The sequence below is a fragment of the Zea mays genome, chromosome 9 (assembly GCF_902167145.1).
Source record: "Zea mays cultivar B73 chromosome 9, Zm-B73-REFERENCE-NAM-5.0, whole genome shotgun sequence".
In the NCBI taxonomy this organism is placed as follows: Eukaryota; Viridiplantae; Streptophyta; class Magnoliopsida; order Poales; family Poaceae; genus Zea; species Zea mays.
In genome coordinates, this window is record NC_050104.1 from 130,675,201 (window position 1) to 130,700,335 (window position 25,135).

At 46.9% G+C, this 25,135-nt stretch overlaps 2 protein-coding genes across 3 annotated transcripts; one reads left to right on the top strand and one right to left on the bottom strand.

Moving 5' to 3' along the window:
* Positions 1–4,149: 4,149 nt before the first annotated feature.
* LOC100278439 (uncharacterized) lies at positions 4,150–6,327 on the bottom strand. 2 transcript variants are annotated; one of them, XM_008660228.4, is made up of 7 exons: positions 5,857–6,327; positions 5,604–5,756; positions 5,419–5,496; positions 5,207–5,302; positions 5,071–5,106; positions 4,740–4,978; positions 4,150–4,672 (listed from the first exon to the last, which is right to left on the bottom strand). In XM_008660228.4, the coding sequence occupies exons 1-7, from the start codon at positions 6,151–6,153 to the stop codon at positions 4,510–4,512; spliced, it is 1,062 nt and encodes a 353-aa protein (XP_008658450.1). In that variant the 5' UTR covers positions 6,154–6,327; the 3' UTR covers positions 4,150–4,509.
* Positions 6,328–11,242: 4,915 nt separating this feature from the next.
* LOC100280525 (uncharacterized) lies at positions 11,243–12,413 on the top strand. Its single transcript, NM_001153443.1, has one exon. It carries the CDS (start codon positions 11,351–11,353, stop codon positions 12,188–12,190), a length of 840 nt encoding a protein of 279 aa, NP_001146915.1. The 5' UTR covers positions 11,243–11,350; the 3' UTR covers positions 12,191–12,413.
* Positions 12,414–25,135: the final 12,722 nt, after the last annotated feature.

The following is a 25,135-nucleotide window of genomic DNA, read 5'->3' on the forward strand; positions in this document are numbered from 1 at the left end:
CCAGAGTAAAGCATGATGTATTTAGGATTTACAAACTGCTTGAAACATCTAATTTTTACCCAAATATACCATAAGTATGATGTGGCAAGTAAACCAAGGATTGAAATCAGCTTAGTGTTGCATAAGTAGCATGATATGTTGTATTATTTGTCATGTACGAAGCAAGGTTCACATTTCCACAAGGGATGCAGAGTCTGGTTGGAAGAAAAGAAAAGGTTCTGTATTATAAGGTGTTGATGCAAAACGAATTAAGATATAGTGCTATCTAGCATCTGATCCAGCGGCCAATAAGTTTAATTAAGCTTTGGTTTTTCTGAAAGACAGCGACCAACTGGTCAAGTACTTTTATGCAATGAGCTATAGGATCTAAGGTCATATCTCATTGTAGCACTGTGATTTATTGTGAAACATTACTACCTACTATTCCCTCCGTTCCAAAATAATAGTAGTTTTAGCTCTTGATTTTTATGTCTATGTTCAAACGGATGGGGATGAATCTAGACACACATATAAAACACATGCATCAAGAATTATATGAACCTACTAATTCCCTAAAACGACTACTATTTTGGGACGGATGGAGTATTTAATTACCAAAGTAATATGTTGTTGTCAACTTGTTAACCAACCTAAATAATATATGGAATCCAAGCTTTTTCAAGACATGCTTGTAGCGATTGTGCCATAGCTATAAAAAAATAGGCCTGAGAGATCACCGAAGGAAAGTGACTCCTGGAAAAGCCAACGCGACGCCAAATCCATTCTTCACTCTTCCACAGGCTGAGGACCGAACACCCAAGCCAGGCAGCCAGCCGAGGAAGCCAGGGTGCCAGGCGACAGGCGACGCCAAGTCGAGAACACCCTAGGTGGTCGCTCGCAGGCTGCAAGTGAGAGCCGTGGCAGAGTCGCCGTCCTTGCCCACGGAGGAGGACACAGCCGCCGGCGCAGTGGGATGGCGACGCCGACGCCCATGCCCGGAAGCGAGGGGACGCTCGTGGCGGTGATGCCGCGGTCCCCGTCCCCGACGCCGGCGGAGGCGGGGACATCGGCGACCGAGACGCCCGTGCTGATATTCCTTTACTTCCACAAGGCGATCCGCGCGGAGCTCGAGGCGCTGCACGGCGTCGCCGTGCTCCTGGCCACCGAGCGCACCGGCGATGTCGCGGCGCTCGCCGAGCGCTGCCGCTTTTTCTTCAGTATCTACAAACACCACTGCGACCGAGACCTCCGTCCTCTGTTTTTGTGTTTCTGGCCATTTTCCCCTGTCACTTCCTGTTGGGCGGGGGGCCTTGACCCGCGGTCACCGTTGCGGCTCCACTCTACCTCATACATACCCTTCCCTCCCTTACCTAGTTCCCGCCGCCGCCACCCAAGCAGGCACAACCGAGGAGGAGCAGGACCCAACAAGCCCGCCGGGCTGGAGGGGCGCTAGGGTTGGACGGAATCGACGAGGACGGAGGTGTTTGTGCGAACGTGGCGGCGGCACGACGGGCGATGGGGAGATGAGGAAAGAGGAGTGGTTGAGAGTGGAGGCGCGGATCTGCGGGGAAACGCGAAGGGTGGGATGGCGGGTGGAGAAACGCGTAGCTCGACGCGAGAGGGGCGGGGACACAGAGCTCATGGCGAGGAGATCTGCGGGGAAACGCGTAGCTCGGCGCGAGAGGTTGGCAAGGCTCATGGCGAGGAGATCAAGCTGGAGGTTGGCGCGGAGCTCGGCCGGTCGAGATCATCGCGGCGAGGAGGGTGGAAGTTGCAGAGCGCATCGAGGACGAGGAAGGGCTGGTGGGCGGGGGGGAGAGCGATGCGGAGATCGTGGGAGGGTGGGCGTCGGTGGAGGACTGGAGAGAGCGCGCATCGGACGGGGGAGGAGCTCCACGGCATATTGGACGATCGAGATAGCTAGATGGCAGAACGGCAGAACAGAGGGAGGCAGACTACTCTTACATACTTAATAAGTAGTATAGATTTGACGCCAGACAGTTCATTTTTGAATTAAAAACGACAAGTAAAAAAATGGAGAAAGTACTATTCTATAAATGACCATAGATTAACTTATTATGTAGCCACTTTGAGCTACGATTATTGCTGTAATAATTGACGAGACTATAGTGACTTCCGCCTAAATTGTCTACTACAATATTATAATAAAGTTTAGCATGAATTTAGTGTTGCTCCTTTACAGAGAAAATTCATGTGTGACACTTCATACTTGCATGTTCACTAGTACTTCATAGTTAAGGGTTTATTTATGTACCCTCAGCTTATTACATAATCCAAAATTTATATACATAATAAAAATTTATGCCACTCCACAATATCGTGATATATAAGGTAATGGACCTAAAATATACATGCTCACTTACTATAGGTTAAACTATTTATCGAACACTTAAGTTGTGTCCACCAGATCGTGTATATGATTATGTAAAACACTATTTTGCGTTGTAAACTGTATTGTTCACAGAGCGAAGTTTGAAATATGAGATAAGATGGGAGATATGATGAGTAAAATGCTAAAGACAACCTATAAGGTAGTGTTTGGTTGAGGAGCCAAGTAGAACGGAGTCGTTCCATCCCTGATTCTAGGAACGGAGCCGCTCTATTCTGTGTTTGGTAATCTGGAACGGAGTGATTCTGTTTTTTGTTTGGTTGCAGAGTGAACGGAACGGAGCGTGACTGCGCGAGTGGGCTGGGAACGGAGCGGCTCCGTCCGATTGATTTTTTGGAGCAGGATGGTTCCAGATCTGAGGAGAATATTCCCTAATTGGAGCCACTCCGTTCTAGTTACTTTGTAACCAAACAACAACAAAACTGAGACAGAACGGCTCCGTTCTACTTGGCTCTTCAATCAAACACTACCTAAGAGATGGGGAGAAAGACCATTGTTTTTTTAAAGAAGGTCCTAAGTTGGTAGGTATGTTTTGTTTGTGGTGGCTTATCTCTCCTAGATTTACGGTGAGCAAGGTGTCCTTTTTAGGATGTATGGTGGCTATCACTCTTTATGCCTCTGATTCATAAGGGCAAGATGACTTTCAGACATTAATTCACTTTTTAGGTGGATACATATCAATCTGCTTGGAACTTGGATACTTGCCCTTTAGAGATTTATTTGGACTACTGTTTTCTCTCATTCTGATTTGATGTTGCACATGGCTGAAACTTGTAAGATTAGACATGGTTAACTGCACAACTCATATACATGTACATTGTATAAATGTGTATCTCCTCTTCTAAAATGTTGATTGTGTTAATTTGGATTTAGACCCTAACCTTGTCGTGTAGCCTTTTTCCTCTTATTGCAGTGGATAAATCTCATTGTGTAAAACTCATATTACTCCCTCTATTTCGAAATATAAGACATGATTTAATTTGGAGCATACATTTATACTATGAAAACTAAAATAAGTGTTGTTATTGCTTTAGGACGTTAGCGAAGTATGTGAAAGATATGCTATGTGAAATACTACACATATGGGAGAAGCGCTAGATTCGTAGACTTTAGGATCTAGCCAATTTCCCTCTGTGACCTATCCTAGTTCTTAGCGATAGATAGATTTACTCATGTAATGGAACGATGAGGTAGAAGAAGATGTGGGACGAGTATATGGTCTATACCTTTGAGCTCGAGGTGGATGACGAAAGTCGGTGTCGGTGTCAAGTCCATGCGTAGAGCGCCACCGTTTAGACTTGTTTCTCCTTCTCCTTATGAATCTAGGAGCTGGGGTGGCACGTCAGTAGCCGATGAGGTAGAACCATTAGTGTCTACCGGCGCCCTAGAGAGTTTGACATTTTTTGTCACTCAAGGGCTAAAGGAGATCAGATCGTCTAGGAACTATGGCGGCTAGGGTTACGGATGATCAACCCTTTCCTTTGACTCATATAGCACCTCAGGGACACATCTATGAATATAGTCATGTCCCCGATCAGGGTACAATTAGTTAGGATAGAACGACTCGGTAACCTTGACCGAGCTAGAGAACACACCCAACATTATCTTCATTGGCATTCTTGTTATTTTATCTTTCTATATTATATAAATTTAGATTTTTTGGAGAGTTTTTATAAGATATGCGTGTAGCATAAATTTGGTTAAGGGAGAGTGTTGTAAAATCAGTATAAAAAGGTAATGTGATCAGATGACTCCGAGGGTGGCAAAATTAGTTAGAGGGGAGAAACTGAGAAGTACACACTGTAATGTGTATTAACCCTTGCATCCTTTGCTGTAAATAAAAGGTCACTCTCTACAGATGTAACTCAAGAAACAAAAAGATCAGAGGTAACTCAAGAAACGGAAAGACCAGATGTAACTCCAGAAACAAAGAGAGAAAAGTGAATATATAAACTCTTGTTTTTTCTCTGATTCTGTGTTGCTTTTTCTTGCTGTTCCTTATGCTTGTGTGCCATTAAGAACTCAATTTCTAGCAGTTCAGTCCGAAATTTCCCATCTGACAAAAAAAATACGTCCTGTCCTGCCGCGTCGTACCACAGCAATACTGCTCTAGGTATTTATCAGTTGAGCAGGTCGTCCCACCTGCAGTACTGACCGCCGGCGAGGGCCCGGTAGTAGCGGTCCCTGCAGTAGACGGGCCGGCCGTCGGCGGCCTCGGCCGCGGCCGCAGCGAGGTCGTCGTCCTGCATCACCTCGACTGGTAGCCGCAGCAGCTCCTCCTTCCTGCGTAGGGGCGATGCGTTGCACGCATCATGAAACGAAGCTGCAGTTAACAAGAGAAGAGACGCACCATGCAAAGAGCTTTGCTTGCAGCATATGTTCGCCGTGGACCGTGGGCACACGTGAGTACGTGACGGCCGCGCACCTCAAGCTCGGCTTGGACGAGGCGGTGGCGGAGGAGGGAGGCTGGCTCAGGGCGTGGAGGAAGTCCTCGACCGGCGCGGCGAACGCGAAGAGCGACACGGCGCCCACGAGCAGCGCGCCGGTGCCCACCAGCGTCTGCTTCAGCAGGTTGACCACCGGCTTCACCTGCAGAGCAGAGGTTCGTCGTCGGTGAGACTTACCACAAATGAAGTGTGCTTTGTTTGGGGGCGGGGTGCCAAAAGAATTTGCGTTAGTACCTTGTAAGATCCCAGGAGCCTGTCACGGGCCAACACCTGTAGTTCAATGGAAATGCAGAAGTGTAAACATGATCTATCTGTGCAACTAGCTATATCTTGGTGGCCATTGAATCATGTTTGTTTGTTTTTTGTTCACCTCTGGTGGCTTCACCCACATCTGGCCGTCGTACCATCCGGTTTCTTCGTACGGTACCACCGCTGACAGCAGGCGATCACCAACGTAGCTCCACCCCTGCACAGGGACACGGTAGACGGCGCTAGCTCAAGTCAAGACTAGCACAAGCTGAGAACAAATTAATCCGTCGGCAAAGTCGACACCACCAATTCTTCTCTCGATCATGTCCTTACCAGGTATATCCTGAGAACCGCCAGTGACACCAGAAGCAGCGTCCCGATCCCAGCTGCTAGCACGAACTTGAGTGGATCCTGCGTGGCTTTGGGCAGAATTTCAGAGACCAAGGAAGAAATGGCCAAGCTAAAATCACAGGGACGTACGTATGCAGAGAAGGCTGGGGATCCGAATTTCGGCGCACCTTTCCTGGATTGAAGCTTGCGGCGGCAATTGGAGCCGCGAGCACAGTGAAGGTCACGAGGCACAGGCCGCCGAGGCGGAGGAAGAAGGACCCTGGGCTCAGCTCCGCCCACGAGTAGAGGGCGCTATCCTTGAGAGCAGAGTACTCGTTCACCTGCACCAAAACAAAAACAAAAAAAAAAAAACGTTTGGAAATATGAAATAATGTCCACAAATCAGTCATCTGAATTACTAGACATAGCATCTGGGGTTACCGGTCTTTGCTCGAAGGGGACTTGGATCTCCAGCCCGGGGTCCCAGCTCGGACCGCCGCCGGCGAAGCCGCGGCGGCTGCTGCCCTCCGGCTCCTCCTTCAGCGCCATCACCACCGTGGCGCTCTGCCTCGGCCGCCTCGCGACGAGGCCACCCGCCGCCGCTAGCGCTGGCCTCCGGCTGCGGCGCCAGCAGGGCTCTACTGCCGCGTAGCAGGCGCCATGGCCATAGCCGCCTGGAACAGGAACCGGGAGCACCACCGAGTGGACGCCGACGACGATCTTCAGCCGGAGCAGCATGGATAAACAGCACCCTTCCTGGCCCTGGGTGTCTGTCACGCCGCGTATCTGCTGCCCGCCTCCTCCCTCTGTACTTCTTTGCCTCCTATGCTAGGGTGTGCGGTGCGTCGAGCGGGCGACCGAGACGTGTGCATCTTTTTACGTGGTGCGGGTGCATCGGGCGACGGCTCGTGTGGCTGGCGCAGGAGGGGGGTGTGGCGCCCTAGCCTACACGTGGTGGGTGCCCGGTGGCACGTTGCCTGCTCGTTTCGGCGCGCGCCGCCTCATGCCTGGATTGAGATCCTCTGAATTTGTGGATGGGTCACTGACACGCGGGACTGAGCAGAACTGGGTCCCACGTGCAGTGACACAACTGCACAAATGCATAAATTCAGAGGACCCGCGTCCCTCATGCCTACGCTCGGTTGTTTGCCAGTCGTACCTCGGCCTGCATTGGGCTAGGATCCTCTGAAAATCTCGAAAATCAATGTGTGCCGGGCCAGGATTATTATGTACCTGCTCCCTCCGGTTTCCTATTAGTTGTCATTTAGGACAACGACATGGTCTCCAAAATATAACTTTGACCAGTATTTTTTGTTAAAATACAAATAAACTCTTAATATATTTATACTTTTATAAAAGTACTTTTTATGATAAATTGGTGCATATAAATATTAGGTTCCAAAACTAAATAACGAAATAGTTATTTGTAGTCAAAATTTTATAAGTTTGACTCGAACCTTATCCAAAACGACAACTAATAGGAAACCAGAGGGAGTACTGTTTTAGTATTTAAAGAACAAAATCACCCCTCACGAGTAGGAGTGGTAATGATCACGATTCAAATACTTCTTTACAAAATAATAATACCCTAACTAAATTTTATTTTAAAAATGAATATAAATAGATCTAATTCCAATTTGATCTGATCTTTAAACCTTACAATGTAAAATTTAGTTTATCGCACCCTACATGCATTTACAACTATAATCTATAGAGACAAAACATTGTAAAAACAGTAGAAGAAAGTACGGTTTAAAGTCAACCGAACAGGCTGAAAGTTACAATTCTAAATGGTTTTTAGTTTATTTTTAGTTCATGTCACATCGAATGTTTGGATGTTCGTTAGAAGTATTAAATATATTCTAAAATTCTAAAACTAATTATACAGATTAGAACTAAATGATAAGACAAATCTATGTTTGGTGTCTCATCCTAACACCTAAGAAAGCTGGGTCTGGAACAACTGATGGCTACATCGCCGAATGATCAGCTCGTTCCATGGTGTCAGCGAACACGAAGGGCAATGAGGAGGTGTAGTTTTCATTTCATCCATTCGCTGAAAGCTTGAACGGACAAAGAGAGTGAAGCCCAGGCCTTGTACTGATGAGCAAATAAAGTGGCAGTAGTTTAAAAGAACTGGGCTGAATAGATATCATACTGGGCCTTCGAGCCAACTACTGCACGCTACTTTTTATATATTAAAAAAAACTTTACTGCTCTTTAGAGTTCTGTATACATTTTCAAGATTAAACCAGATAAATTGAATAAAATTTTAATTACGTTTATAGATTTTTTTATAATAAAAATATTCTAGTTCGATTTACCTCTTGAACTTTTACTTAATAGTCCGATTTACCCCTTAGATCGCCACATCATTAAAACCACCATCAACGACGTCAGTGTACAAAGTAAGATAAGATGAGAGGGTTGAAAAAAAAACTGATTTTGTGGATCATGGAGGAAAATTGGACGAGGACGGTAGAATAACCGAGGGAGGTCAATTAAGGTTTTTCTTTCTTTCGGGGCCTTCCTCTCATAGTACCTCTTCTCCCGTTTCTACTACTAGCTAGTCCAGTTTGAGTTCCGCCCAGTGGACACCGCACGAGTTTTCGTCCACAAGACCTGAAGCTTCACCTTCACTTTGTTCCTTTGACACAACCATCACAGCGGCCTGCGCCGGCCGGCATGATTGGGCCACTGCAGACGTGGAACTGGAAACCGATCATTCTTTCTCGGTGCTCGACTCAGCCTGCCTGACATGCGCCTGCACAACTCGAAAGCGAAATCCACGCACGCCGGATAACGCTCAACGCTAAAGCTTCAAGCTGGTTCGTTAAGCCAATGATCTAGCTCGACTCGGCTTATTAAAAAAACCGAGTCAGAGAATCAGATCGGCTCAACTCATTTAGATCGTGAGCTAGAGAAAAACAATATTACATATACAACATAATCAATTTTTAGTTAGTTTTATACAAATTTAACAACAGAAAATAGTAATTATGCTCGCAGTTTAACGTAACACATCAATTCAACATCATCATTATTCAAATTCACAATTGACACACATGACCGTCGGTTTTAAACCCATTGGCACAGTCGCACAGACCAAATTAACAAACACAGTTCATCAGTCGTCAGTTTAATCCATATTCCATTGACATTGCACGTGCACGTGACATTTTCCACTGATATGCATATAGTTTCGTTTATTGAAATATGATAACTTGTTTGAGCCCGTGAGTTTACTCGTTAACAAAACCGAGGTAGAATATTAACTCAGCTTATAAAAAAGCTTAGGTTGTGTTTGATTTGAGGTTAAAATAGGATGAGGCGGGATCATCCCTAACATTTAGCCAGATTTGAAAGCAGGGTCATCCTAACATTCACCACCTTTTTGTTTGGTACAGAGGATGAATTTAGATGGAAGCATCCCAGTTTTTGTTTGGATGGTGGTCAGCTGACTTGGTTGACTTCAGACTTATGGAGGGACCGCGAGAGGGATGGGGGATTTTGTGGGACCACATCACCACCATGTAACCCTTATCAAGTATCGTAGAAAATATGGTTGTTCTATTCCAATTTTTTTTTGTACATCCAACAAAACACACCCTAAATAAACTAAGCGGACAAGCCACCGGTATTCCGTCCACTGGTCCTACGGTCCTAGTCCTTCCAAACGCCATTACGCCAAGGCCGGAAATAAAAGGCGCCGCGCGACACAGAGAGAAGCCCTCCGGCCGAGCTCATCAGTAGTACTCCGTACTCACAAGTCACAATAACACAACGTGCGGCCGGGAAAAGCCTACCTAAAAGCGTGCCCTGCACTGCACCTGCCCGGCTCCCCCTGACGACGAAGCGGCCGGCCGGCGGCATTGAAGGCCTTTCCCTTGCTCCTTCGACGTTCGTCGCCCCCGCGCCCCGCCGGCCAAATGCCGGTGAGACTGAGACCCAGACTGACACCCAGTACGTGACCAATGATGGGTGTCTGCCTCGGCGTCGACCGTCAACCTTCGCTGCTCTCGTTCTCCCTATCCATTCCAGCCTCCATGAAACTACCCGTGTCGTCGCAGTGTTGACGTACGTACGAAGTTGGATAATTAAATAATAGTGCAGCATCCAAATAAGAGCAGTGCCAGCTTTTCCAAACTTATACAACTGTTTGGCAAACTAATCAAGAGCGATGATGGTGACAATTATCTAGGATACAATAACAAGGGAGTAGCATTACCGACCGCATATTTAGGGCGCCGGGGCACCTGTTCATGCAAACGTTAACATAAATGGTAAGTATTTAATTTAGATAATAACACGCCCCTCACTACCGGAAACGTGTTCTTTGCCGAGTGTCTAAGACACTCGGCAAAGGCTATTTTACACTCGGCAAAGGCTTTGCCGAGTGTAACACTCGGCAAAGAGCACTCGGCAAAGGCCTACTACTCTTGTCCTTTGCAAGGGGCTAATGACGCCCTACCTAGAGCGATGGAAACGTGTCAACAGACGCAGATATATAGGACAAGGCCGCTCTAGCTGTTCTATCCTGCGTGTTGTTTTTTCCTTTCTTTCTTTCTAAGAGGCATCGCACATTGTGTAGGCGCTGGCATGGAATAAACAAGATGCGCTCGTACCACTATTTGGTATAGGATCGTCCTACTGATTCCCAAAAAAAAAAAAAAACTAGCTTGGCTACACATCCTCTACGTACACACTTTTCTTCATTCCAATGCAATTACCATAAATGCAGTGTTTTAAGAAATGTCAACGCTATGTGGGAGAGTAACGTGTTGCTCATCACTGTGGTAATAAACACTCCGCATGTACCTTAGGTCGTTTAACTGATGAGATTTGGCTAAAGTCACAAAATATATAGTTTTAACCACCGACAGCTACAATTATTCTAAATAGATTTACTACATCATAAAGTTGATGCGTGGATTACGAGTCACCATTACCGGATTTTTAATGATTTCGGCGCTGAAAATTTAGCAGCAGTATAGAAGTTAATTTATTCTTGCTCGTATTTTCTTCTTTGTGTACATAGCCTATTAGCTTAGTGCTACTACTTGATCTATATCGTTGGCTATATGCATATTCATGTGTGAATGTGGAGCTCCGATTATTTTCCTTTACATAAAATTCATGCTACTGGGTTCGTCATAAAAAAAATTGTATAGTTGTAGCTATTTAAAATATTGTAAAGTTTAGCCATATAGATCGTGCATATAAGAATCGCTAGTCAAAGCTTAGCCATAGATCGTGTCAATGTCATGAATGACTTGCATATGAGATTAATGTGGACTCTAACTATGACTAGGTGATTATTTGTGGCTCTACATGAGGGGAAAATATTGTTTGTTATCAACCCTGCCCGATATTTCGCTAGGCTTTTTTGACAAGCCAAGCACACAGCTAGCTAACTTGTGTTACATTTTTTTCATAATCAAACACTAGAATATCCATGCATATATATGTAGGAATCATAGTTATGCAAATTATTTTTTTCTCTTGGAGAATATGACTACCTTATACTAATAGCATCTTATCTTGATTGCGGCCGTTTATGGGAGATGTGAAAAAAAAGGTCTGGCATCGGTCTGACGTCACCAGATGAGTTGGTGCTTAATTAGGGTTTAATCTAAACGTTTGAAACTTCACACCATGACCTGCTTGGAGATCATGTCCACGCAAAAACGAAGACAGTAATGTAGCCGTTTGACTTTGCATGGCTGTGGCCCCAGCCCACAAAAACGATCCGGAACTGCTCGCTCTTTTTAAGGCCTTCTCCGTCTCCGTTCCTCGCCTTCCTCGTCGCCCTTTTCCTTCCGCAACACACACACACCGGCACGATCGAGTGCACGACCGCGGGCGCAGCAGCCACCGATCCGGCGGCATCTCCGCCCTGCTCGCGCCCGCGCCCGCCGGAGAAGAAGAGCCTTCCATGAGATTGTTGATGTCGCGCCGGCGCGGCGCCGGCGGCGGGCTGTGCATCAGGAAGAAGGCCCGCGGATTCATGTGCGGGTGCGGCGGCACCAAGGCCATCTCCATCTCCGACGGCTCCGACAAGTCACCAACGGCCACGCCGCAGACCGCCGCGTCCACCACTCCCCTTACCGGCATGTCGGTCACCACCACCACCACCACCACGACCAAGCCGACGAGAGGAGGAGGAGGAGGAGGGTACAGGCCGGCGGCGGCACCGTCAACCACGGAGGCTCCCTCCCTGTTCTCGTCCTCGTCCTTGTACGCGGACACCACCGACGACGGCCCCAGCAGCATGGAGAGCACGCCCAGCCTGTCGGCGCTCCTGCGCCAGCTCGGCGAGCTGGAGCGCAGCGTCCGCTTCCTGCACTCCGCGGGGGCCGGAGCGGAGGAGGAGGCCGACGCCGGCAAGCTGCAGGGCAGCGGCGGGCGGCGGCAGCGTCGGGCCGTGGGCGAGGGCGGGTCCGGGCGGGTGGAGGAGAGCGTGGCGGTGGTGAAGGAGTCGGCGAACCCGCTGGGCGACTTCCGGCGGTCCATGCTGCAGATGATCGTGGAGAAGGAGATCGTGGACGGCGCGGGGCTCCGGGAGCTGCTGCACCGGTTCCTGTCCCTGAACTCGCCGCAGCACCACCACCTCATCCTCCGCGCCTTCGCCGAGATCTGGGAGGAGGTCTTCGCCGGGCACGAGCGCACGCCGGACGACGACTTCCTCGTCTCCCACCACCACCACCGCAACAAGAAGCATCACCTGGCAACGCGTGGTGGTGTGGTGCTTGAGTCGTCGGGTCTGCTTTCTTGATCGATGGATCCGTGACATCGTCCGTCCACCCCCTTCCGTCGATTTCTTCATTTCTTGTTCGTTGCTGGGCTGGGCGGACGAGACTGCAGGGTTTTCAGTACTTGTCTTTTTTTGTGTGTCGATTTTTTTGACGCATCGGTGTCGTCAAGTGTGCTGTGTACACACGATTGATTGAACGGACAATACGGACGTGACTGCAAGGTTCCCAGTATGGTTTCCGTGGATTCCTTGACGTGTTGGTGCCTTCAAATGTTGCTCTACTGCTGCGTACTCCCCCGGTCCAAAGAAAAATATAATTCTCAGTAAAAAAATGAATAGTTCTAAATGAAGTTAAGACTATATAAAAACAGTGTCATATGTGCTACCGACTATATAAGAATTGTCTTTTTTTAATATGCGTATGAACCGCTCAAAAGGCTTTCAGTGGAGAGTGATAGTGTGCTTTCTCCTCTCCTTGTTCGATCAACGATGTCGCTTTTAGCCGTAGCACTGGCGAAGAATTGACGGATGCACGGGAAGGGCTGGAAATGCGCCGCCCGTGATCTCCGGGACGCCTGACGCGTTACTGGTACTGCAACGGGGCGAAATGATGGTGCTTGCCTTTTGGCGTGCGCGGCAACCGCGTCCCCCCGGCCCACCCGAGCCATGGACGTGCCTAGAATATAGCCCGGCTTAGGTATGGCAACGGGTACAGATTACCCGCGTGACCGCGGGCACAAACTCTATAGGATACGGGTTTGAGTTTATATCCACGGGTAAGGGTATAGGTTTAAATTTGTACACAATAAGTTTATCTTCACGGGTATAAAATGTTAGAACTCGTGCCCGTATACCCGCGAACCCGATATATATATAAGCTCGGTCTCAGCAAATCCCCAATCCAGTTCCCACACATACTCCGCTTGTTTCTAAGCAAACTTGTATGCTTGTTTCTAAGCAAATTGTATGTGTTAGGAAACAATATGGTTGTTTGTAAGGATTCCAGTTTGGAACTGAAGCTGTTGTATGCTTGCTGTATGGAACTATTTGGAAATTGCATGTGTTTAGAATCATTGCTTGTTGTATGAAACTGGATGGATTGTTTGCTAGTAGATGCTTGGCGGGCACGCGGGTTTGCTCGTGGGTCTATTGCACCCGTAGGTGTGCCCATGGGTCTGTTGCGCCCGCAGGTGACGGGTGCGGGTGTTATACAATACCCGACACGGGTTGCGGGCACAGGTACGGGTTTGCTATTTCCTGGCGGGTACGGGTTTATGAAACCAATACCCGCGGGTTTTGTACCCGTTGCCATCCCTAGCACGGCTCTAGCAAGCAAGGTTTCTAAAGCTTCCTCTATTCTAAATATAGAGGATTAAATGGTCATCTACGTTCTTCAGCAGCGTCCTCTAAACAGTTCTCTAAATTTAGAGGACGCTGCTGGATTCTCTATATATAAAGTTTCTCTAAACGGTCCCCTATCCATTTAAATACTTTTAAATAACCGGTTTAACAAGACTAAAATATGTACAATACATTTGAGAGTATGACAAATACGTATGTATAAAAAATAAAAATAAAAAATATCTCTAATATAGGTATTTGAGTATTGAGGATGTTATTTAGAGGATGTTGTTGGAGAGGAAGAAGATATAGAGGATGAAATCTTTTAAAGGAGACTGTAAAGGAGATATACAAAGAATGGATATAGAGGACGTTGCTGGAGACAGCCTTAGAGCTAGTTTGGAAACTCCCTTCAATGCCGAAGGGAATTTAAGTTTCCAAACTAGCCCTTAGGGATGTTTGATACCGCTTCGCTTCACAAAATCTAGATTAGCTCCATAAAAACGTAGGCAAACACCTCCAGATTCACCATCTCAGCTTCACAAGAAAAGATGAAATTGAGACTAACTTCACATTTTTCACGAAGCAAAAAACGATGCTTCAAAAACGATAAATTTCAATAGACTCATGGAGCTAGGGGGTAATTACCCACCATTTCCATTAAAAACGATTTGTGAAGCCTTTTGTCATCTGTTATCTCCTTCTTGTTCGCGAGTTCCGTTCTATTCATCATATACACCATGCGGCCGCCACCAGCAAGCGGGTCTCGCGGTCTAGCGCAACAGCGTGGCGGCGGGCCTCGTTGGCGCGGCGTCGAGCCCCATCGGCGTGTCGGTCGAACACGCAGGCGTGACATCCACCCACGTAGGAACGATGACGGGCGTCACAGGCTCCACGACAGGCGTTTCAGGCGCGATGGCAGGCGACACAGGCTCCACGGCGGTCGTAACCGCCGCGATGGCGGGCGTGCAATCTTCTCAAGCGATTATCGCGGAGGCAGAATTCACCTCCCCATCGGGGGAAGCGGTGGCTAAACGGACATCCGCAGTCGCGGGTGCGGCGACGGGCCACCCAGGTGCAGTAGCCGGACTGAAGCGCCCCAATCCTCTGCGACTCAAATGTGATACAATTACTAGTCCTAAGAGGCTAGTAAACACATTTATACAACAGATGATTCTAGATCTGCTTAAACGAGACAAACCTATAAAAGTGGCGATCAACTTTAAGAGTTCGTCCACAACTCGGGACATATCATCAGAGTGGGGCTGAAGCAGCCCGATATACGCAGCGAAGCAAATCAGCGGTCCAACAGCCACAGGCAAGGTTGGGAACAGTCGTAACTCTTACCCGATCTCCTTTTTCTGAAAAAAATAAATAAGCAAGGGTGAGTACAAACGTACTCAGCAGCCCACCTTCACCCGCGGAATGGGGAAATCAGATATAATGCATGGAATATGTGGAGCTCAGGATATTTGCATAAACAACTATATTTTATGCAGGGTTGTTTTGAAAAACATTTTGTATTTTGTAAAGCGCATCCTCTCCAAAAGGAGCAGGAAGTTTTTCAGTATTACAACAAAATCCCCTGGACTAAACCATCCAGGTATCTCAGCAGTTTCCCACTGGTTTTCCTTTTCAAAAACAGCTACTGGACTTCCCGTCCACCATAGCTCACGGCTCAACCGCCGAACCTTTTAAAAACCATTTTTCTCAGACGCACCCTTTTTTGAAAACAAAACATTAATTGCCATACCATACCAGACTCGTCCATTCCTGTGGACACAGACTATTCGAATAGGTTTTCAAACTCTGCACAGAGGTGTACACTTTACCCACTAGTCCGGCTCTGCGATCTCATGATCAGTGAGATCCGAATCCGAATCTCTTTCTTTCCCCGCACGTCCTAACCTTAACGGTTATCCGGAAAGAGTCAGGCCACCACCATGTCCAAACCGGACAAAACATTCCCCCTCCTTATCCTCCCGGTGCTCCCCAGCCTTCATAACCCTGGGGTTGGACCGTACGAGTTCAGATTGAGTGACTGCCCACACAGTATCGAGTGGTTGTACTTGTCATGAGTACAGGTAGTGAAAGATGACAAACCGGTCCTTATACGAGGGGACAATCCTTCTGCTCACGCCTAAACCAGCTGAGCCATCACCTTAGGCCCTCCCCTAAACCAGGGAGTCCCTGATCATCCCTACTCAAAGGTGATAAGGGTGAAAACCCTTCATCATACACATTTTGAAAAGCATTTTCCTTTGAAAAACTCACACCTTTTCTCAAATCATTTGTATCAAATATATTAAGGATTGATTGCGGCAAGCGGCTTGGGTGGCCATAATAACTTGTCTCAAAATCATATCATGCATAAAATAACAGGCTGAGGGTTGTGGTTGAAAAATCATAGGTAATTTATGCATCAAAGGGATCCAGTGAGCTTGCCGTGCTTATCCGGTGAAGGGGAAAGAGAGCTCGCGGAACTGGCTTCTGGCTCCTGGCGTAGACTTGTAGATCTGGCCTCCACGAGACGGTACGAACGCTCCGATAACTATGCAACATGAACAAGCAAACATACAAACAAGCAAGTATACCAACAAATATTTAGTATAGTGGTCAGAATAGTGATATATGGATGGGTAGAGTCTTGAGTAGAATATGTGTCATGTGGGGTTGAGATACTGCTGGTGGTGGAGCGAAGGTGCTTACCAGGAGGGTGGACTGAAGACGAAGCGACACTATGCGTGTAGCTGGCAGAGCGAAGTAACTGAGTGAGTGGGGTGTTTGCCTTGGCTGAGGGTGTTGCGTGTGTGTGGAGAGGGAGAGGGTAGCTGGGTGTATTTATAGCTGGGTGTATGTGGTGTAGCACAGCGAAGTTCACTGTTGGTGAGAATAGTGACGAATGAATCGTCTGACTTAATATGAACAGGAGAGTTATAGGCAGAATATGGGACAAGAGTATTTTGGGATTTTTCTGGAACATGAACCATGCTTAAGGGATGACATGGTTGGATAGGAAATAATTCGATAAGAATTTAGAAACAAGAATTATTGGAATCGGAGTTTGGAAGCCTGGTTCGAAGGAATCTCAAGTTAAGCGTGCTCAACTTGGAGAAACCTAGGATGGGTGACCAGTTTGGAAGTTCCCTACTGGAATGAAAATCACAGTCACCGGAGTTTGTATAACTGGAATATGGGTCTGGCTTGTCTTAGGTGGACTGGACAACATGATGGATGAGTAGTTGAAATTTGGGGTAATCGGATGATCGATGAATAGTAACGGTGAATAGTAACGGTAAAAAGTAACGGTAAAAAGTAACGGTAAAAAGTAACGGTAAATAGTAACGGTAAATAGTAACGGTAAAAAGTAACGGTAAAAAGTAACGGTAAATAGTAACGGTAAAAAGTAACGGTAAAAAGTAACGGTAAAAAGTAACGGTAAACGGTAAAAAGTAACGGTAAATAGTAACGGTAAATAGTAACGGTAAAAAGTAACGGTAAATAGTAACGGTAAAAAGTAACGGTAAATAGTAACAGTAAAAGTAACGGTAAATAGTAACGGTAAAAAGTAACGGTAAAAAGTAACGGTAAATAGTAACGGTAAAAAGTAACGGTAAAAAGTAATGGTAAATAGTAACGGTAAAAAGTATCAGTAAAAAGTAACGGTAAAAAGTAACGGTAAACGGTAAAAAGTAACGGTAAATAGTGACGGTAAATAGTGATGGTAAATAGTGACGATGAACGAACGATGAACGATGAATAGAAACTATGAACGAACGATGAACGATCGAATGATCGAACGAACGAACGATCAGAATTTTGGCAGCATAACGGCAGGAAAAGGATTATTTGGACGAACGAACGGACGAACGATCGAACGATCGAACGAACGGACGAACGAACCATGAACGATCGGACGAACGATCAAACGATCGGACGAACGAACGATCGGAATTTCGGTAGCCTAACGGCAGGAAAAAGATTATTTGGACGAACGAACGGACGAACGATCGAACGATCGGACGAACCATGAACGATCGGACGAACGAACGAACAAACTAAGAACAGGGGGACGAACGATCGAAGAACGATCGAACGATCCTTGTGCTAGTGTGTGCTTGTGTGGAAGGTGGAGTGGGAGTGGGCGTGTGAGTGTGGGGGGGGGGGGAAGGGAGTTGCCATGAAATGGCTTGGGGTGGGATGAGAGGAGGCCCTTGCCCCTCTATTTATAGCCATGGTGGGGGGATTAGGGGGAGGGATGAGGGGATTAGTGGGAGGATGAGAGGATTAGTGGGAGATTAGCATGGATTTGTCTTATATGAGTGTAATTAGCTTGTAGAGCTCACCGTATGACACCGGAGGCATACGTATACGTATGAGCATGAAGAAAGTTATGAAGAAAATATTTGTAGGGACTTGAAAAATGATTCTGAAGGTATTTCTCAGGAAGAAAATACTTGGAGATATATCGGTGGAATATTTGGGCAGTATTTCTGAAAGAGTTTGAGGGTGATCACTGGGGGAATATTTGTAGGATATTTTGAGGAGATTTTGGAGAAAATATAGACCACTATAATTTATTTGTTGATATCAACTTGCAAACAAACATTTTGAAATGAAATTTAAAATTCATTTTGAATTTAGAGCAAGTTTGAGAAAAATTTAGGATTTGAATTTTTGGGATGCTACAAATCTACCCCACTTAAAAGGAATCTCGTCCTCGAGATTCGGCTTAGAAGGGTTATGGGTATAGCTTTACTTCAGCTACCTATCTTCACTTTGCAACTCTTAGAGGAGATGGAACTTCAACAAGATCTGGCCTTGAGGAGCATCTGGTTGCCGATTGCAAACACTGATTCTGGCTACTCAAAGAATCATCTTCAGGCTTCTAGGTTTCGCTTGACAGCTAGCTTATTGAAGAAGCATCGATGCCAACACGCAAACCTTCCTCTTGCGAACTTCCACATGGATTCCTTACTTGATCGGTCTTCTGGTGCTTCTTCAACGGAACTTGGGTGACCACTTCTCATCCAGAAACTTGTATGCTTTGATGATCTGGTCCTCCACAAGCTTGCTACAGGCCTTCTTCTTTTTCTCCATAGCAGGAACCTTGCTGGAACACTACCCCACTTAAAAAGAATGAGGGTAGAACTCTTGAATCTTGGGGATTTGAACTCCTTGAAGTACCTCATAACAAGGGTGTTACGGATCCTTCTTCTGCTGTTGCTACTTGAACAGGCTGCGGAGAAATGACTGACACAGGGTTGATTCTGGGACAACTTTCTTCTTATCTTCTCTTCACTTTCTTCTTCTCACGGACCCTTTCTTTCTCTTTGCTCTTCCCACTGGAGGATTCTATCAAAGAGTATTACCATCATACAGAGGAGGAAACCGAAGATGTTGAACCATGTACAACAGTCTTCAACCCAAGAATCACCAAGCATTGTGATCTTAGGGGCGAGGGAGTGGAAAATGGAGTTGCTTGCGATTTGGCAGAGGGGATTTATCTAGAGTGTGCTTTGCTTTGAGCGAGATGGGAGTTGAGGGAGCTGGCGGGGGAATTTATAAGCGAGTGGGGGTGCTCGGGTGCGGAGTGGCGATGACGGAGCAGGTGACACGCGGCAGCAGGTGCGACAAGGGGTGGGGGGGCTGTTGCCGGCGACGATGGTGGTGGTGGGTGCGCTGCAAAGGGAGGTGGGCGGCAGTAGTGCGCTGCAAAGGGGGGCATGGGCGGTGGTGGTGCGCACGGAGGCGGGCACGCGTGCGGGGGGGCATGGGTGAGTGGTGGGGTCAATGACCCTGATGTTTGTGGTCTCTGGTTCCAAGAATCTTTGCCTCTCTGTATGGTAATAACTCCTTCTGTCCTCTTTTTCTGCTCACTTTGACTCAGGGGCAGTGCTTTGATTCTCACGATCGGTCCTTTTGACTGAGCGGTTGGATAGGTTTCTTCTGTAGCTTATTCTAGGCTTCAAGGGTAAGCTTCTCGGTATCTTCTTGGGTAAGGCACTTTTCTCTTGAGATGGGTTAAGATGAGAATGGAAGCATAAGGTGAGGATTAGCTCTAATTTGTTATCTATGTTTTTAGAGAAAACCTTTCTTAAAAAGAAAGAAAACACATAAGTTCAGCAATGATAAGCACAAACAAATCAAATGTTTTGAATAAGGGAAGAATAGAGTTTTTCCAAATCACGAACTACTTGGATTCGGGGCTAAGCATAACTACTATTGCTTGGCTCCTGAATTGAGAACTATGCTAAATGCAACTTATGAGCACTAACGTTAAAGCATCACATATGCACTCAAAAGGGGAGAAAACATCAAGCGAAATTCATTTTGAAATGCCCTAGGGGGCCACACAATTAGAGTTTTTCGAAACACGAGACTACACGATTACCTCTCATACATGCAGGGCTCTAGCCAAAGTGAAGAAAAACTTCACTACCTAATGCATGCAGAGGACTGGGCATAACTAACTCAGATCTGGCAACTTCTCTTCTGGCAAGGCTTGCACACAACTTCAATCTGAGACATCTCCTGGATGGGTCAAGGGGGAGCTGATGTTGATGACTTCTTCTGGCGGTGACTGAGATGGCAACACGGGGTCGAACTCTTCTTCAAGCGGGACTGGCTCTTATAGCTCCTCAGAGGGCGGCAGTGCTGGCGGGGTGCTTGCAGCTTCTTCCTTGACTTCAAGGGATGGTGCTGGAATCTTCTTCATGGTGAGGGGCTCAAACAACTCCGGCGGGGGATCTTGGGAGGACTCGGGGTGCTCTTGCTTATTCATAGTCTGAGGGAAGACTGGAATTCCTTCCAAGACTATGGCTCCTTCCGGGAGTTCCCAAGCCTTCTTTTCTCCTCTGGTAGAGACCGGGTGACCTTTAAGAATTTGGGGGTCTTCAGCTCTCCTTGGTTGAACTGGGTTGGATGGAGCGGGCTCTTGGATCCGCAGGGCTCTACGTTGGTTATGGGTTACCAAGTAGGCCTCCATCAGCTTCTGGACATGCTCATCCTTGGCTTGCTTCAGGGCTTCAACAGCAATGGCTTCACGACTTTCCAAGGCAGCTACACGGGCTTGAGCTGTGGTGAGATCCACATGGAGCTTATGGTTGAGCTTCTGAAAGGGAATTAGGCTTACACCTAGTTCCTAAATAATTTTGGTGGTTGAATTGCCCAACACAAATATTGGACTGACTAGTTTGCTCTAGTGTATAAGTTATACAGGTGCAAAAGGTTCACACCTAGCCAATAAAAAGACCAAGTGTTGGATTCAATAAAGGAGCAAAGGGGCAACCGAGGGCACCCCTGGTCTGGCGCACCGGACTGTCCGGTGTGCCACCGGACAGTGAACAGTACCTGTCCGGTGCACCAGGGGACTTAGACTCCAACTCTTCACTCTCGGGAATTCTCGGAAGCCGGCGCGCTATAATTCACCGGACTGTCCGGTGTGCACCGGACATGTCCGGTGCTCCAAGGAAGCTCGGCCTCCTGAACTCGCCAGCCTCGGGTTCGCGCGGCAGCCGCTCCGCTATAATTCACCGGACTGTCCGGTGTGCACCGGACTGTCCGGTGTGCCAGCGGAGCAACGGCTCCCTGCGGCGCCAACGGCTCCCTGCGGTGCATTAAATGCGCGCGCAGCGCGCGCAGAAGTCAGAATCGCCCATACCGGTGCACCGGACATCAAACAGTACATGTTCGGTGTGCACCGGACACCCAGGCGGGCCCACAAGTCAGAAGCTCCAACGGTCGGAATCCAACGGCAATGGTGACGTGGCAGAGGCACCGGACTGTCCGGTGTGCACCGGACTGTCCGGTGCGCCATCGAACAGAGGCTGCCAGCAACCGTCACTTTTGGTGGTTGGGGCTATAAATACCCCAACCACCCCACCATTCATTGCATCCAAGTTTTCCAACTTCTAACCACTTACAAGAGCTAGGCATTCAATTCTAGACACATACAAAGAGATCAAATCCTCTCCAATTCCACTCAAGCCTTTAGTGACTAGCGAGAGAGATTTGCCGTGTTCCTTTGAGCTCTTGCGCTTGGATCGCATTCTTTCTTTCTCTTGTGCTCTTGTGATCAACACTCGATTGTAACCGAGGCAAGAGGCACCAATTGTGTGGTGGCCCTTGCGGGGAAGTTTTTGTTCCCGGTTGATTGAGAAGAAGGAAAGCTCACTCGGTCCGAGGGACCGTTTGAGAGAGGGAAGGGTTGAAAGAGACCCGGCCTTTGTGGCCTCCTCAACGGGGAGTAGGTTTGCGAGAACCGAACCTCGGTAAAACAAATCCGCGTGTCACTCTCCTTATTTGCTTGCGATTTGTTTTGCGCCCTCTCTCGCGGACTCGTTGATATTTCTAACGCTAACCCGGCTTGTAGTTGTGATTATTTTTGTAAATTTCAGTTTCGCCCTATTCACCCCCCCCCCTCTAGGCGACTATCAATTGGTATCAGAGCCCGGTGCTTCATTAGAGCCTAACCGCTCGAAGTGATGTCGGGAGATCACGCCAAGAAGGAGATGGAGACCGGCGAAAAGCCCACTACAAGCTACGGGAGCACTTCATCGGAAGAGTCCCGCACCAAAAGGAGGGAGAAGAAGAAGAGCTCCTCCAACAAAGGGAAGGAGAAGAAATCTTCTTCTCACCACAAAGAGAAGAAGGAAAAATCTTCTTCCCACAAGCCGCATCGGAAAGGCGATAAGCACAAGAGGATGAGGAAGGTGGTCTACTACGAGACCGACACTTCATCAACTTCTACCTCCGACTCCGATGCGCCCTCCGTCACTTCTAAGCGCCAAGAGCGCAAGAAGTATAGTAAGATCCCCCTACGCTACCCTCGCATTCCTAAACATACACCTTTACTTTCCGTCCCATTAGGCAAACCACCAACTTTTAATGGTGAAGATTATGCTATGTGGAGTAATTTGATGCGATTTCATCTAACCTCTCTCCACAAAAGAATATGGGATGTTGTTGAGTATGGTGTACAGGTACCATCAATAGGGGATGAGGACTATGACACGGACGAAGTGGCCCAAATCGAGCACTTCAACTCCCAAGCCGCAACCATCCTCCTTGCCTCCCTAAGCAAGGAGGAATACAACAAAGTACAAGGATTGAAGAACGCCAAGGAGATTTGGGACCTACTCAAGACGGCGCACGAGGGTGATGAACTCACCAAGATCACCAAGCGGGAAACGATCGAGGGGGAGCTCGGTCGCTTCCGTCTTCGCCAAGGGGAGGAGCCACAAGACATGTACAACCGGCTCAAGACCTTGGTAAACCAAGTGCGCAACCTCGGGAGCACAAAATGGGATGACCACGAAGTGGTTAAGGTTATTCTAAGAGCTCTTATTTTCCTTAACCCCACTCAAGTACAATTAATTCGTGGGAATCCTAGATATCCACTAATGACCCCCGAGGAAGTTATCGGGAATTTTGTGAGTTTTGAATGCATGATTAAGGGCTCCAAGAAGATCAACGAGCTTGACGAGCCTTCCACCTCCGAGGCGCAACCAGTGGCCTTTAAGGCAACAGAGGAGAAGAAGGAGGAGTCTACACCAAGTAGACAACCAATTGACGCCTCCAAGCTCGACAATGAGGAGATGGCCCTAATCATCAAAAGCTTTAGGCAAATCCTCAAGCAACGGAAGGGGAAGGACTACAAACCTCGTTCCAAGAAGGTTTGCTACAAGTGTGGTAAGCCCGGTCACTTCATTGCAAAATGTCCTATGTCTAGTGACAGTGACAGGGGCGACGACAAGAAGGGAAGAAGAAAGGAGAAGAAGAAATACTACAAGAAGAAGGGCGGCGATGCCCATGTTTGTCGGGAGTGGGACTCCGACGAAAGCTCAAGCGACTCCTCCGACGACGAGGACGCCGCCAACATCGCCGTCACCAAGGGCCTTCTCTTCCCCAACGTCGGCCACAAGTGTCTCATGGCCAAGGACGGCAAAAAGAAGGTAAAATCAAGGTCCTCCACTAAATATGAAACATCTAGTGATGAGGATGATGACAAAAATGAGGAGGATAACTTGCGCATTCTTTTTGCTAACCTTAACATGGAACAAAAGGAAAAATTAAATGAACTAATTAGTGCCATCCATGAAAAGGATGATCTCTTGGACTCCCAAGAGGACTTCCTAATCAAGGAGAATAAGAAACATGTTAAGGTTAAAAATGCTTATGCTCTAGAAGTAGAAAAATGTAACAAATTATCTAGTGAGCTAAGCATGTGCCATGACACTATTGCCAACCTTAGAAGTGAAAATGCTAAATTAATTGCTAAGGTAGATTCTCATGTTTGCATTGATCCTAGAAATAATAATGTTGATTTACTTGCTAGGATTGATGAGTTAAATGTTTCCATTGCTAGCCTTAGAAATGAGAATGAGAAACTAATTGCTAAGGCTAAGGATTTTGATGTTTGCAATGCTACTATTTCCGACCTTAGAACTAAAAATGATATGTTGCATGCTAAGGTTGTTGAACTAAAATCTTGCAAACCCTCTACATCTAATGTTGAGCATATTTCCATTTGTACTAGATGTAGAGATATTAATGTTGATGCTATCCATGATCACCTAGCCTTAATTAAAAAACAAAATGATCACATAGCTCAACTAAATGCTAAGATTAGAGAGCATGACTTAGAAAATGAAAAATTTAAATTGGCTAGAAGCATGCTCTATAATGGGAGACGTCCTGGCATCAAGGATGGCATTGGCTTCCAAAGGGGAGACAATGTCAAACTTAATGCCCCACCTAAAAATTTGTCTAACTTTGTTAAGGGCAAGGCTCCCATGCCTCAGGATAACGAGGGTTACATTTTGTACCCTGCCGGTTATCCCGAGAGCAAAATTAGGAGAATTCACTCTAGGAAGTCTCACTCTGGCCCTAACCATGCTTTTATGTATAAGGGTGAGACATCTAGCTCTAGGCAACCAACCCGTGCCAAGTTGCCTAGAAAGAAAACTCCTAATGCATCAAATGATCATGCCATTTCATTTAAAACTTTTGATGCATCTTATGTGCTTACTAGCAAATCCGGCAAGGTAGTTGCCAAATTTGTTGGGGGCAAGCACAAGGGTTCCAAGACTTGTGTTTGGGTACCCAAAGTTCTCATTTCTAATGCCAAAGGACCCAAAACCGTTTGGGTACCTAAAACAAAGAACTAAACTTGTTTTGTAGGTTTATGCATCCGGGGGCTCAAGTTGGATACTCGACAGTGGGTGCACAAACCATATGACAGGGGAGAAAAAGATGTTCTCCTCATATGAGAAAAACCAAGATCCCCAACGAGCTATCACATTCGGGGATGGAAATCAAGGTTTGGTCAAAGGTTTGGGTAAAATTGCTATATCACCTGACCATACTATTTCCAATGTTTTTCTTGTAGATTCTTTAGATTACAATTTGCTTTCCGTATCCCAATTATGTAAAATGGGCTACAACTGTCTTTTTACTGATACTGGTGTTACTGTCTTTAGAAGAAGTGACGATTCAATAGCTTTTAAGGGAGTGCTAGAGGGTCAGCTATACTTGGTAGATTTTGAAAGAGCTGAACTCGACACTTGCTTAGTTGCTAAGACTAACTTGGGTTGGCTTTGGCACCGCCGACTAGCCCATGTT

Coding starts and splice junctions, on each gene's coding strand:
- LOC100278439 (XM_008660228.4), bottom strand. CDS start 6,153: ATGCTGCTCCGGCTGAAGATCGTCGTCGGCGTCCACTCGGTGGTGCTC. Junction 5,757..5,856: donor TCCCCTTCGAGCAAAGACCG/GTAACCCCAGAT, acceptor GTTTTGGTGCAG/GTGAACGAGTACTCTGCTCT. Junction 5,107..5,206: donor TGTGGGTGAAGCCACCAGAG/GTGAACAAAAAA, acceptor ATTGAACTACAG/GTGTTGGCCCGTGACAGGCT.
- LOC100280525 (NM_001153443.1), top strand. CDS start 11,351: ATGAGATTGTTGATGTCGCGCCGGCGCGGCGCCGGCGGCGGGCTGTGC.